At 39.0% G+C, this 14,012-nt stretch overlaps 1 protein-coding gene across 6 annotated transcripts in view; it reads right to left on the bottom strand.

Moving 5' to 3' along the window:
* The window catches only part of LOC140756616 (nucleolar protein 4), a 229,168-nt gene extending 215,587 nt beyond the window's left edge, over window positions 1-13,581 (bottom strand). For 4 of the 6 annotated variants that reach the window (XM_073092154.1, XM_073092158.1, XM_073092157.1 and 1 more), the window contains exons 1-2: window positions 13,494-13,581; window positions 12,351-12,950 (exon numbers count right to left, since the gene is read on the bottom strand). In XM_073092154.1, coding sequence (XP_072948255.1) covers window positions 12,351-12,869 — 519 coding nt within the window. In that variant the 5' untranslated portion in view covers window positions 12,870-12,950; window positions 13,494-13,581. Of the gene's footprint in view, window positions 1-12,350; window positions 12,965-13,066; window positions 13,430-13,493 lie in introns of those variants that run through there. The other 2 variants (XM_073092155.1, XM_073092156.1) reach the window with 2 other exon arrangements.
* Window positions 13,582-14,012: the final 431 nt, after the last annotated feature.

Genomic DNA, 14,012 nt, shown 5'->3' with positions numbered 1-14,012 from the left:
AAATTATGTATAGTCCGCGCCAAACTGCTAGTCCGCTCTGAAGTTGTTGCGAGCAAGTAGTCATACAATCTGCTATGGCGACGCGATTTATTTCTATATTCAGAGCGGACTCGCAGTTTTACGCGGATTATATCTATTACATAATACATTACATTGCGTACCTACTTTCAATATTACTGAAGTATTAAACAGGTATGCAGTTTGCTGAAGGTACGTGCGGGCTGCACGATGGACAACTCAAATCAACTCCAGATATGAAACGACTCTTCCTATCTAAGGTCAGCCCCTGATGCATTGATACCCCGTTTGTTACTAAGTTGGAACACCTTATTTAAGTGGAACTCAAAGAAATAGTAGACCTAATACTAGACCAAAGAAGTCTCTGGAAGGCAAAAATAGTAGTGGCGGTGGTACCTTTGGAATCTAACTAAAAGAATTCTAACAACTACCCTAATGCAAAGGTCGTGATGAAATACAATTCCATTTCTCACAGGTGCATTGACATAAAAACACAATACATTATCTTCAGCGACAAAACGGCATCAACGATTCCAGCAATTGAACCTCAATCGAGATTAAAAGTCGATACTCAGACCTGAATCCTGGAAAAATCCTAATTAAAAGAAAAAAATCGTTCATTTGCTCCGTCTTTAATCCGTGCAATCGGCGGGCCGCGCCACCGGACTTTATAATCCGGATTGGGTTCGCCTCGCTCGGTCACAGGCATAGGCTTTTTCCGGAATTTAAATGTCATGGGCCAATCGGGCAAGTTTCGTAAAACATTTGTTACCTTTTCGTTATGTACTAAAGATAGCAAATTATGTTATGCGGATTATGCACATGCGTATTGATTGATCAACTCAGAATCGAACGGAAACTTATTTGAAATCAATCATAGGTGTATTGTTACTATGTACTATCCAGATACTAATACTAAAACTGAAGGCGTTACTCAATCCTAGATCCTGTACAAATTGTAATTAAAAGAAAATGTCGCTCATTTGATCTGTCTTTAATCCTTGCAATCAGCGGGCCGCGCCACCGGACTTTATAATCCGGATTTGGGTTCGCTTCGCTCGGTCACACGCGCATGGGCCAATCGATGTGAATAAAGGTAGCAATATAGGTGTAGCAGATGAGCATGCAGTCCACCTAATAGTAAGTGGCTAATGGTGCCCATGGACTTCTGTAATCTACCCCAGATAGGATAAGATACTCCCACCTAAGGTCGGCCACAAAAGCGCCGCTACCCCTGAGGACTAAACTGGAACGCCTCGGCAAAGTATGTCTCCCTTACCACACCCTTCAAAATAGAACACAGCAGCGCTTAATACTGCTGTTATTATGCAGAAATAGGTGTGGCGGTGATGCCGCCGGAGTTAAACCACAGAGCATTCTACCAACATTAACTTAAAAAATATCGCCGAAGATTTTTAAACTTCAGCATAGGATCAAAACTACTACAAGCCAATCTGCTCAACCATCACAAAACATCGCAATAATATCGCTAACCGAAGGAAACAGCGCCGGGCTGCAGCCGCTATTATAAAAATACCGCCATAAATTGGTCCCGGGCCGACGAGCGGTCGCGTCGCCGTAAATTATGGCGGCGCGGGACACGGAATGGACGCCACTTTATTGGCACGACGACGGCACGGCTCCGGCACCACAGAAATCTAAATAGACTCCGTATGTATTTTGCGTACCAAAACGTATTCATAAGTAATTTAGTTTGTGTTTCCGTATGTGGGTTTTTGGATTTCATTGTTTATTATGTATTATAATTTGTTGTTGTTGCTTAAGTTCTGGAAATAAATAATCTATCTATCTATTTCGCGTAAATTTTACAGTTCGTTTTTGCGCTTAATAATTGATCTACCCCGTTTGCCTATTAACCTAGAAACTGTCAAGTGTCAATCTTTTGTGGGCAAAACATTGAAGAGATTTAATTATCGGGCGTAGATTGACACATTGCTTAGTATTAATAATAGACTTCGATTTATCAATTCATCTATCTTATATGTTTGATCCTATGATCGATTTTATTATTAACCTCAGATCCTCCTAGTAAGGTCAAAGTAGGTAAAAAACTGACACTCTTGATACTGATGTAGGTTTATACATACGTACGTGCGCTGTATATTTATGTTAGTCGCTGGAACTAATAAGTTCTGAAAGTATCGGCGCCGTGTCGTATCGTTGTCGTACTGACTAAAGGGTCATTAGCAGGCGGTGTCACGGGATAGATAAGGGTCTGAGAGCACTACGGGTGGAGCGTTTCTTTTGTTCGCGGCACGTTTTCTTGAGTGAATATCGACTAATTCTGGATGGTTTGTGTTTTCGGGCCTTTGTGTACGCGTAAGGGTATATACCGTTTAATAGGTATATTCGACGTCATGTACCTAAATATTTAATATATAGATAAAATATACATAAGCACTTAAGATTATTAAAAAATAATGTACTAGTTACGCTGAATTAAAGATGAAAGTATTTGAAAAGCAGAAATAGTATAAAACTTCAAAGTTCAATCGTTAAAACTCGGCCGAGAATCGAGGGGTCAAAGGTTCAATTCTAAGGTATGCACCTCTCAGTTTTCAAAGTTATGACATGTGCGTATTGGAAATTAATTATCACTTGGTTTAACCGTGATGAAAAACATCGTGAGGAAACCTGCATACCCGAGAGATCTTAAAAAAATGTTCTCAAAAGTACCCGCTTCTTTTTTATAATATAGGAGTGGCAGACGAGCATGCAGACCACCTGATGATAAGTGGCTACTGCCGCGCATGGACATATGTAAACAACCCCAGATCGAATTAGACATTCCTACGTGAGGCCACAGATGCGCCGCTACCGCAGAGGAATAAGCTGGAACGCCTTGGAAAAGTACGTCTACTTTACCACACCCCTCAAACCAAAACACAGCAGCGCTTATCACTGCTGTTATTAGGCGGAAAAAGGTGTTGCGGTGGTGCCGCCGGAGTCGAACCACAAACGGTTCTATCACCTTCAAATGTATCTATATTACATATACATATTTAACCTATGTAAAGTCTACCAATACGCACTTGGCCAGCGCGGTGGACTATAGCCTAATCCTTCTGATAGAAGCACCGTGCCCAGCAGTGGGCCAGTACCTACTTGTTGACGTTAATATTGAATAATGGATACAATGTAGTGCCACGTCTGTGCTGACTGTTTTTGATAAGGAAATCACGACTTTAAGCGTTTTATCAGTATTTGCATACAATGCTATGCGTAACGTAGACTAACTGAATTGCCAACAATGTGTTGAATTTATGTTTCCTTACACATTAGAAGGGGTTGACAATGATGTGAGAAAACCTGTTTAAGGTGTAGAAAGAAAGAAACAAACAACAAGGTAGTTACCAAATAGGTGTAAACAAAATGTTCATATAGATAAATGCGATCTAAAAACTAGCATTAATACAAAAATCAGGAGAAAATGATCAAATTGACACTATGTCATAGCCTAACTCTAGGATTCTGTCTGTAACTTGGAATAATCACACGTAAGACATGAACACCCAGACCCAGGACAGAAAATGTATTTTATGTAGCAAACGAGCATGCAGTCCACCTGATGGTAGGTGGTCACTGCCATGGACAGCTGTACTCCATATAACAGGGTTTCTACTGAAGCCGATGGTAAGTGGTTACTACCGCCCATGGACATCTGCAATCAATCCCAATTAAGATTGGACGCCTACCTGATGTCGGCGACAGATGCGTCGCTACCCCTGAGGACTAAGCTGGAACGCCTCGGAAAAGTATGTCTCCTTACCACACCCGTCAAACCAGAACAGAGCAGCGCTTAACACTGGCGTTTTAGGCAGAAATAGGTGTGACGGTGGTGCCGCCGGTGTCGAAACACATAGGGTTCTACCTTCAAATACTAGTCCTACCTTTTCCCTTCAAGCACTTAACATAAGATTGACCTCACAATGACTTCCTTCTTACATAAAAACTCATTTGTTCGTTATATAAAAACGTATTCCCACAGTGCGTTTATTACCTAGAGGCGTTTGAAAGGCTGAAGCGTCGTCGCCAGATGAGTACACATGTATACAGTATACATATAGACTGTTATAGTGATATGTGTTGTGCGGAGTCGGGTAATGGTCTCCAACATACCTCTATGCTTTGATCCGTATTAACACTTTGGACTTTTTTCACAATGTCATTTCACAGATTGGTAATTAATGGTTTGTTTGACAGGTAATGTTACTATTAGGTACTAATTTATGTTCTATTTACTAATTTGAGGATTACATGTCTCTATTAATGAAAGCAACAATATGAATTAGCGTCTCAATCTTTGAGTCTTAGGTTTGAATAAATGTTTATTAAAGACAGCAGTGATAGCCTTTTAGCGTCTTAATCTTTGAGTCTAAGGTTTGTAATCCAGGCCCGCACTTTAATTATTTCTAAGTTAGGTACATAAGTGTTCCACATTAATTATCGTTTGATTTAATACAAAACATCGTGAGGAAACCTGAACGCTTGAAAGTTCCTTAAAAATGCTCTTTAGGGTTTGTGAAGGCTACCAATCAGGGCTTGCCCAGCGCGGTGGACGATGGCTCTAATCCTACTCTGAGAGTCCAACAGTGGGACATTAATAGGACAACGACATTTTCAAATATTACACTCACATAGACAAAATGGGTGTCAACTTCGAAGCCTGTTAATCTCGCTACACAGCACAAATCAATAGGCGTCGCTCATCCAAATGCCAAACCCATTCACCGAGCGTCAACAATCAGGCGAGCTTCGCTGCTCCCAAATATTCGCAGGTAAAATTAATATCAGTTCAGGTGCGACCGCCCCGGGCCGCCACCTCTTCAATAAACATGAGCCGACTCGCTAATAATAAATGAGCGAGCGAGCGCGCGCCGTCGCTTATATTGCAGTTTGTCAACTTATTTAACCACGCTAAAACGGTACTGGGCTGTAAAAACATAGATATATGGTATGGCATGCACCGTCCTTAGAGATTTTCTTTGAGATTATAAAACGCATTTAATTACTGGTGTAATTTGAGTGCAATCGTAAAGCTGCTGAAACGATCATGAGCCAACTCGCTAATAACAAATGAGTAAAGAAGCGGAACGTATGGTAAAATTATTATCAGTTCAGGTGCGACCGCCCCGGGCCGCCACCTCTTCAATAAACATGAGCCGACTCGCTAATAATAAATGAGCGAGCGAGCACGCCGTCGCTTATATTGCAGTTTGTCAACTTATTTAACCACGCTAAAACGGTACTGGGCTGTAAAAACATAGATAATTATATGGTATGGCATGCACCGTCCTTAGAGATTTTCTTTGAGATTATAAAACGCATTTAATTACTGGTGTAATTTGAGTGCAATCGTAGAGCTGCTGAAACGATCATGAGCCAACTCGCTAATAACAAATGAATGAAGAAGCGGGACCTATGGTAAAATTAATATCAGTTCAGGTACGACCGATCCGGGCCGCCGCCTCTTCAACAAACATGAGCCAACTCGCTAATAATAAATGAGCGAGCGAGCACGCCGTCGCTTATATTGCAGTTTGTCAACTTATTTATCCACGCTAAAACATACGACCTGCGTGGCGGAGCGGTCACCATACCGGTCTGATGCATAAAGGATTCCGGGTTCGATCGCAGACCAGATAGGTATCTGAATGATGAATTTAGATATCTGTTCTCTCTATCTGTTCTATCTCTGGGTCTGAGTGGTTGTGTGTTCGTCATTGTATGTCTCCATGGTACCCACGACACAGGGAATCCTAGTGCGGGTATGTGAGTATATAAATCATTTATTTAAAACAGTTCTTGACTGAAAAAAAACATTTATACGGTATAGAATGGTGTCTTCCGTCGTCGTTCAAGATTTTTCTTTGAGATTATAAAAAGCAGTTAATTACCTGCCAAATCACTAATCACGAATGAGTGAACAAACGGAACCTACGGTAAAACTACGACTGTGAATTATATTTACACTTAAAATGATAATCATGCATATTTCGTTTAACGTTGACAAATTCCATAATGGCTTATAATAGCATGCAGACTGCAGAATCACCGTAAGAACACGAGACCACTTAAACATTCTACCATAAGGCCATAAACAGCAGTGCCTTGGCAGCGGCGCGGCTGAGGACTAATCAAATATTGTTTGTAATATCTCGAGTTACCTAGCTTCTAGCTTTCCTGCGCGCCGGGTGTTGAGTCACAGTATTATAATATTAGTAGGATCATTTATAATGTAAGCCTGAGCCTGAAAAAAAAACTTATATACGGCCGAATCGAGAAACCTCCTGTTTTTTTGAAGTCGGTTAAAAAGGCCTGAGGGTTTTGTAAAAGGAAGTTCTAGAAGGCCAAAGGTGTGTTCATTAACCCATTATTGTCCGACTATTGGGCACAGGTCTTCTCTAAGGATAAAAAGGATTTAGGCCATAGTGCACTGACTGCTAATCGCTGGCCAAGTACAAATATGAAAACTTTCTTTTACGTTTTCTCAGGTATGCAGATTTCCTCACGATGTGTTCCTTTAAAATTTAAGCAAGTGATAATTAACTTCTAATACGCACATAACTTTAAAAAACATAGCTTGCCTGGGATATTAATCTAGGACCTCTCAACCAAGAGGCCGAGTTTCTTAACCACTAGGCTATCACTGCTGTTTCGTTCATCGATAGCAAATGATAATTAATTTCTAAGGTGTATGATGTTTACTTGGCCAGGACGTTCAAGCTAGTTGTTCTATTTTTTTCAAAACTATTTAAATTCAAAAGGCTTAAAAACTGCCAAACGCGGTAACCGGCTGCATAACTTGTAGATTTCGCACTGACTCCGACTCGCTCATTCATTATTAGCGGGTCGGCTCATGTTTATTGAAGAGCCAGCGGTCCGGAGGTCGCACCTGCGTTCAATCTCGATATTAACTAGCTTTCATACTTTTACAGAAAGCTTTAGCTTTTTTTAAATATAGAAGTAGGAGACTTACATGCATACCTGATAGTACTCTCTTTTCGTTACACAACTAACACAACTCTCGGACGTATGTGAAGATTTCCTCACGATGTTTCGTTCCTTAGCAAGTGATAATTATTTTCAAAGGTGTGTGATATTTTATTCAACACTTGGTCAAGCTAGTTGTTATATTTTTTTCAAAACTATTTAAATTCAAAAGGTTTTAACTGCCAAACGCGGTAACCGGCTGCATAACTTGTAGATTCGCACTGACTCCGACTCGCTCATTCATTATCAGCGGGTCGGCTCATGTTTATTGAAGAGGCAGCGGTCCGGAGGTCCCACCTGCGTTCAAACGCGATATTAACTAGCTTTCATACTTTTACAGAAAGCTTTAGCTTTTTTTTATAATATAGGAGTTAAAATTGCATACAATCTACCTGATAGTAAGCTACTGCCGCCCATGGACCTCTGTAATCAACTCCTAACGAGATTAGTTTCCTACCTGATATCGGACAGATGTGCCTCGGATGTGAATGTCTTTCTTACCACACTCTTTAAACCAGAACACACAAATCAAAACGCAGCAGTGCCTTATAGTGCTATTATTTAGAAGAAATAGGTGACGGTGTGATGGTGGTGCAACCGAAATCGAATAAAGGTAGGATTGTGGAGTAAATAAATCTATCCTAATTCTTAGATGGTGTGTTACTAAGAAATTGGTTTGCGAACTGTGCAACTTCTCAACGTTATCGCCTTCCTCTTTTATAGCAAGCGGCTAATATTGATTCCAGAGGCAGTCCGGAGTCGCACCCACTGGCCTGCACTCAAACGCCATATTAACTAGCTCATTTTAAAAGAAAAATCTTACTACGTATCTATGACGTTGACAAACTTTCTAATAGACCTAGATTTTCACGATTAAAAAGTACATAATTGTTAATAATTGTAAAGATCTCAAAATATAATCTTTGAATCTGAACCCATTCTTAGCAACAAAAATTGTGAACGTAAATCTTAAATTTAGTCTATTTACGTTCACAATTTGATTTATAATTGGGTTGAAAATAAGAATTGTTAAAAAATCTCCGGTAAATGCCAGAACTAGCACTTGTAAAGATTAAATTGAGTAAGCGAAATCATTTTAATCACATAGAGAACCCGAAAAGTGCATACGAGAGCATTTTCAAAGCTCCAGGAAAGATTTATTTACTCGCAAGATTTAGAACGATTGGTCCTACCGTTTAGGAAGTAACAAATAGCTAGAATATTTTAAATAGAGATTTTGCACAATTAATTTGTTCTTGCCATTTGGCTGATTTTGAAGGCAATATGTTATTTTTATAATATAACTAGTAGTGGCCTTTTTTAATACGCGGCTTCACCCGCGTATTAAAAAAATAACTATAAAAATAACCATTGGAAAAAGTGGCGCCATCTGTCGAAAACTGCTCATACCAACTCAGAATTACGATTATTAAAAAGATAATCATTATTTTTATCGAAAATTGTAAGGTTAGTGTTTGCTATCAGTGAAAGTGTAAGTCTTTATATAATCGATACGCTAGTGTAACATCGGATGCAATTTTGATATGCGTTATATTAGAAGCGAACAACAGATATTGTTCATGACATAAGGCCAGTGTTTCTTAAAGCGAATACGCCGCTTCATTGGTATTAAAGGCCTTTTTATTCATGGGGGAACTCTGCATGGGTGATGCCGAGAGGATATGCCGGACGCCTACCGGCTAAAACCTCACGTGTTCCTCTGGACGCCCTTACTCGGGTCTGCGGATACATTTAAGCATTCGTCCGCGGTTCCAACGGCGTAGGTTTAGAGGCCTACCGGCAATGAAGCGTCCTAAGTATATTGGGGAGCATTAAGGCGGCGTTTTAATTTCGGGCGGTTTAAATTAAATTTAAATTTATTTATGTTTTAATTGTCACGAATAATAAATAGAATAAATGTGGAGATCTGTGATTTGCAAGGCTTCTTTTCCTAGGCAAAAAATTTAAACTTTTTACCACGTTTTTATTACCTTGACCTGTATTTATTTATCTAATGTATGTAACGGAATCTTTGAACCCCATTTTTACCCACTTTGAACGGATAGATTAACTATTTAAATTTATTTTATTGTTGTAGAATACTATTAACCGATCTTATAGAGCCGCTAAAATATTTGACTTTAAAATCGTGCGATACACGAATTAAGTTTGAGAATCTGTATTAGACATTACCATTATTATGTTACACGCTATGAATAGTATGTCAGGAGAAGTAGTTACATACATACTTATCTGTGAAATGGTTGCCAAAATAATCTCAACACAACGCCATAACAGTCCAGCTGTTCGACTACGGTGCATATAAGTATTTATTACGTTAAAGATGTATAGTCAAATGTTGCCAAAATGCCAAAAGATTAAATGCAAGATGAAGATTTTTTTAAAACTTTTTTATTGACACAATCACTAGGGTTCCTTACCCGAAGGGTAATAGCGAGACCATCTTACTAAGCTTTTTTCTATCCGTGCATATTATTGGTCTTTATTACAAGACATAAAAAAGCTGAACATAAAGAGGTCAAATACGAAAATCTGGTATTTTTCGGTATATCTAGTTGTATTAGATAAACACTTTAAATTTTCACAATGCAGACTAAATAAAAAAGGATTTGGTGTTACAGAACCATCAGTGTGCTAGTACGACTCGCATCTGACACTATAGTCATCGTGGAACTGCTAGTCCGCTCTGAAGTTGTTGCGAGCACGTGTAGTCATACAATTTGCTGTGGCGACGCGATTCATTTCTATATTCAGAGCGGACTAGCAGTTTTACGCGGACTATAACAAAGTTTTATCACCAAATCTTTATTATAAGTAAATCATAAACAAATCTAGTCAGAAAAAACAACAGAAATCTTCATTTCTCATAGCTTCCTATGAGAACGGTAGGCAGTGGTGTGTTTGTGTAGTGCCTGTGCAACCAAGCGCGCCTCGATGCCATGATGAATAGGCACGCATCCGTCTAAAGATAATGACGTTTAATCGCTTCGTCATCATGCGCGCCTGGTACACTGGCAGGAGATATCGTCCGTACTTTGATCTTTTCTGTCTTATTTCATTGTCTTGTTGGATGGTAAATACGGCCAAGTGCGAGTCGAACATGAAGGGTTCCATACCACCAAACTTTTCAATTATTTTATTTTTAGTATTTTTTATTACAGATTTGAAGTACCATTTGAAGTACGTACGTGCATTGTGAAAATTTGAACTGTCTCCCTATTGCCACACTATAAGGATCTATAGATATGTATGTATATTGTGCTATTACGTTTCAATAGATAAAGGAAAAAACGTCGAAAAATAGCGGTTTCTTGGATGGTGACGCCCATTTATTTTCAACTTTTTTCCTTTATATTTTTAGTATTTTTTATTAAAGCTACTACCATGATACGTACTCTGTAAAAAAAATTGAAGTGTCTAACTATTACGGTTCAGATGGATAGACAGCGGAAGCTTATTAATAAGGTTCCGGTTTTACCCTTTGAGTACGGAACCTTAAAAAGGCTGAGATGTCCGACCAATAACTACTACCGCCTCATTGCAAAGGCGCCTAAGCTATCGGCAAGTTGCTTAAGCTATCACTTCTGCGTCCAATTTGTTTGAGCTACGAGCAGTAAACGCTTTACCACGCGTTTACCGCAAACTCGGAACCTCTACAAACGTTTGGCTTCATCAAAAGCTATGCTACAAACCTACACACACCAAGTCTAACGTTCCACACGCTTGACTTTGCTACGGTTTGGCATTTGATTTTATATTCGAAAGATCTGTTCAATTGCACATCTTTCGAAAATCGGTCTTGTCACTTGTATAGTTGCATAAGCTAAATACGAGTAGTCTTCGAACAACTACCTATTGAAAGCGTCAACTACTTAGGGCCGTTAGTGATAAAATATCAATTGAGTAAAATCAACTTTTAATCATAATTCTTATCAAACATCGAAGAATGATATTGTCTAGAATCGCTAAAATTACCAGTTATTTGAGAGTAGCCAATGGGCGGTCAACCTGATTCAAGGTATATACTCCACTGCGTAACCTACATAAGATAACGTGTACTTCATCCAGGACTGGTTTCAGAAGCATTTAGTTGAATATTGTGTAGGACTTTCCTAATAGGTTAGAATAGAGTCCATAAAGTCCACAGCTTACTCGCAAACCAAAATTTTGTGCCACGGAAATCGTATATTTTTACTAGGCTTTTATTAGCTTGGGTTGTATCTATGTAAGTAAGTACGTATGTATGTAACGGAATCTTTGAACTCGATTTTTAACCATTTTGAACGGTCCGATTACTTTGAAATTTTGAACAGTTATCAAGAACCGATGACAATACACGATTTTAATAATTTTCTACTCATCAGTATCGTCCTAACGATTTTCCTTGTGCGATTTTAGCGTGGTTTTTAGTTTTTAAACTATGTATAATTATTTTAATAGTGTGTATTTATTTACAAAATAAATGGTGTTCATTTAATCGGTTCAGGATTCTTTGCAATTTGCATCCTCGCAAAACACTTGGCCAACGTTAATCTTGTAAATTACATTAGTTTTTACCACAACCATACGAAATTTAATGCTTGTATGCTCGATTTCAAACGTAAAAATACATCTTTATATCATTTGCTTTGATATATTTGCTTTATTTTGTTATATTTGTTATTTTATCAATAAACATATTGCGTTAAAAATGTCCACCGGCTCTCTGTTCAGTTGCGGCTCAAACGATACCTTTTAAATGGTTGGTGTAGGCATAATAATAGGATTCCTTTCTATACAGACCTTTAAGTTATAAAGAGCAATCAAGTTATATAACATAATAATTGACATAAATGATATAAGATCAAAAAAGTATTCTAGAGTCGTAACAAATGGTTTATGTAAAGTATTGTCGGATGCGTCGGTGGTCGGCTCTTAACAAACTATACTGTGTAGGCAGCGGCATGTCTAACTGACGCACGACGATAAAATTAGTAGGCGGTTCGTACCTCCTATATCATTATGATAGCTTGGTATCTAGACAAGATCAGCTGTTTCTCTTAATCTGTACATCAAATCCGGTGGATTAAATAGGTTTACAAAATATGTTTAGTTAGAATCTTTACATGTAAATAAGTATATTATAGTTTAATTTATTATAACACCTTCATTATTGCTGTTCTAACTTTAAATTTAGACGCTAAAATGAGCACTCTAATAAGAGTAGAATTACTATTTGAAATTAAATTATTTACATTTCTCCGCATAACGCATTTGTGTCGCAAACCTGTTGAAAATTTATAGTAATGTTCACTTACCTTTAATGGTGGCGTGGATATATACAGCGGCGGGTCGTTCTGAGATCCGGTGTATATATCTTGTCCATCTGGCCCCTTGGTGCAGCCTTCAGCGTCAGATACGCTGTATCTGCAAACAATGCCGTCGGCGGGCTTCGGATCGTACCCCGGCGGCTTTCCAACGTGAAAACCTTTAGCTTTCACCCAGAAACGGAACTTTGAACTGTCAGAACTGTTACACTCTTCACCACGGAGGGTACGCAATATTCTAGCGTACTTCTTCAATGTTATTGTCTTGGTTTTAGCCAAATCGCCATACGTTTGTATGACCCAAGGCTGATAAGTCGAAAAAAGGTCCAATTTAGGATCTCCCGTTTGGACTTTCGGTCTTTTATTGTTGTTCTGTTCATTCTTTTTGTCTGTTTTAGAACTGCTCGCTGTTGATTTACGTTTGGTTGGCTTTTTCGGCGTTTTCTCGGGAACAGGGTCCTGTGCCATTTTCTTCCGTAAACCACGGTCCTTTATCATAGCTGCAGCCATTTTTACACGTAATAAACTTTTAACTGCTGCCTTTTACACACATTTTGTAACTGTAACTTCATCCAAAACTGTTCACGGCACCTTAACACAAATCACTGTTTTTTAAGCAAAGAACACGTATACATTGGTACTCTTTTGTCTTTTCTAAAAGAGAAGGTTCAGGGAATTGCCCGTAGATTGTTTTCAAGAAAAGTTACCAGCTTAAAGTTAGGAGTCTCGCGTGCGTACAACTTCGCAAGAACTTTTGACTGCGAAGTTTTACCGGCGTAAAGGACTTTCTTCGGCAACTTTACCCGGCGGTTGGTATGAGAAAAGGATGTCGGTTAGCCTTTGGGCCGTTACCGATTAATTAGTTTGTTCTCTACCCGAATATTCTTTAGGATTTAACCCCAAGTTATACTATTAATCCCAATTCCGCAAAGTGTAAATAACTGAGAAAAACGAAATAATTTCGCAAGTCGGAAAAGTACGGAAAATCGTAGCGTGTTAAATCTTACAGCGCGCGTATATATACCGCGTTATTCGAATATTTGTGCAAAACAAAGAAATTAATCAATCAATTAGGAAGTGCGCCGCTCAAACAGGTGATGTTGGAAAAAGTTGTCAAAAAAAACAAAAAAGTACCAGGCGCGCAGTCTAAACCGGAGGTATCGTAACCGGTATAAATAAGGACGCGATATAACCCCCCTGAACACGGCCGCTCGCGTAGGGCGCGCGCGGTGTACTGTCGGAGTGTTGGCACGTGCGGGACGAGCGTTGCTAATTGCCCGCGAAACAATCGGCCCGCGCCCGATAATGCTCGACGCTTGGGCTTGGCGTTCGGGCCAAACCAACACACGCGCGGCCTTGTATACGCTTGGCCCGTAGTGAGATAATGGTTGGCTGTTCGTTTTATTGTAGCAGGTTGCGTTCGGAATGGAATGGTTATTTTGAATTTGAAAACATTACGCGCTAGAACAGATTCTACAAATTCAAATAAAGCCATAGACAACGTCACTTTTTCTTTTGTGAAGCGATAATTTCCTCAAATAGATGGAAGTTAAGTGGGTAGCTGTGAATTAAATTTATCTTAGGAAAAACAAACCCACCTTTTTTGGTATTGCTATTTGCTATTTAATGCTCGCTTATTAAAAATACTATTGA

Source organism: Epargyreus clarus, unplaced genomic scaffold, assembly GCF_041222505.1.
Source record: "Epargyreus clarus isolate Ecla_fem2 unplaced genomic scaffold, WU_Ecla_fem_2.2 ptg000035l, whole genome shotgun sequence".
Lineage (NCBI taxonomy): Eukaryota > Metazoa > Arthropoda > Insecta > Lepidoptera > Hesperiidae > Epargyreus > Epargyreus clarus.
The sequence above is the reverse complement of the archived record's forward strand: the minus strand, read 5'-3'. Positions and strand labels throughout refer to the sequence as shown.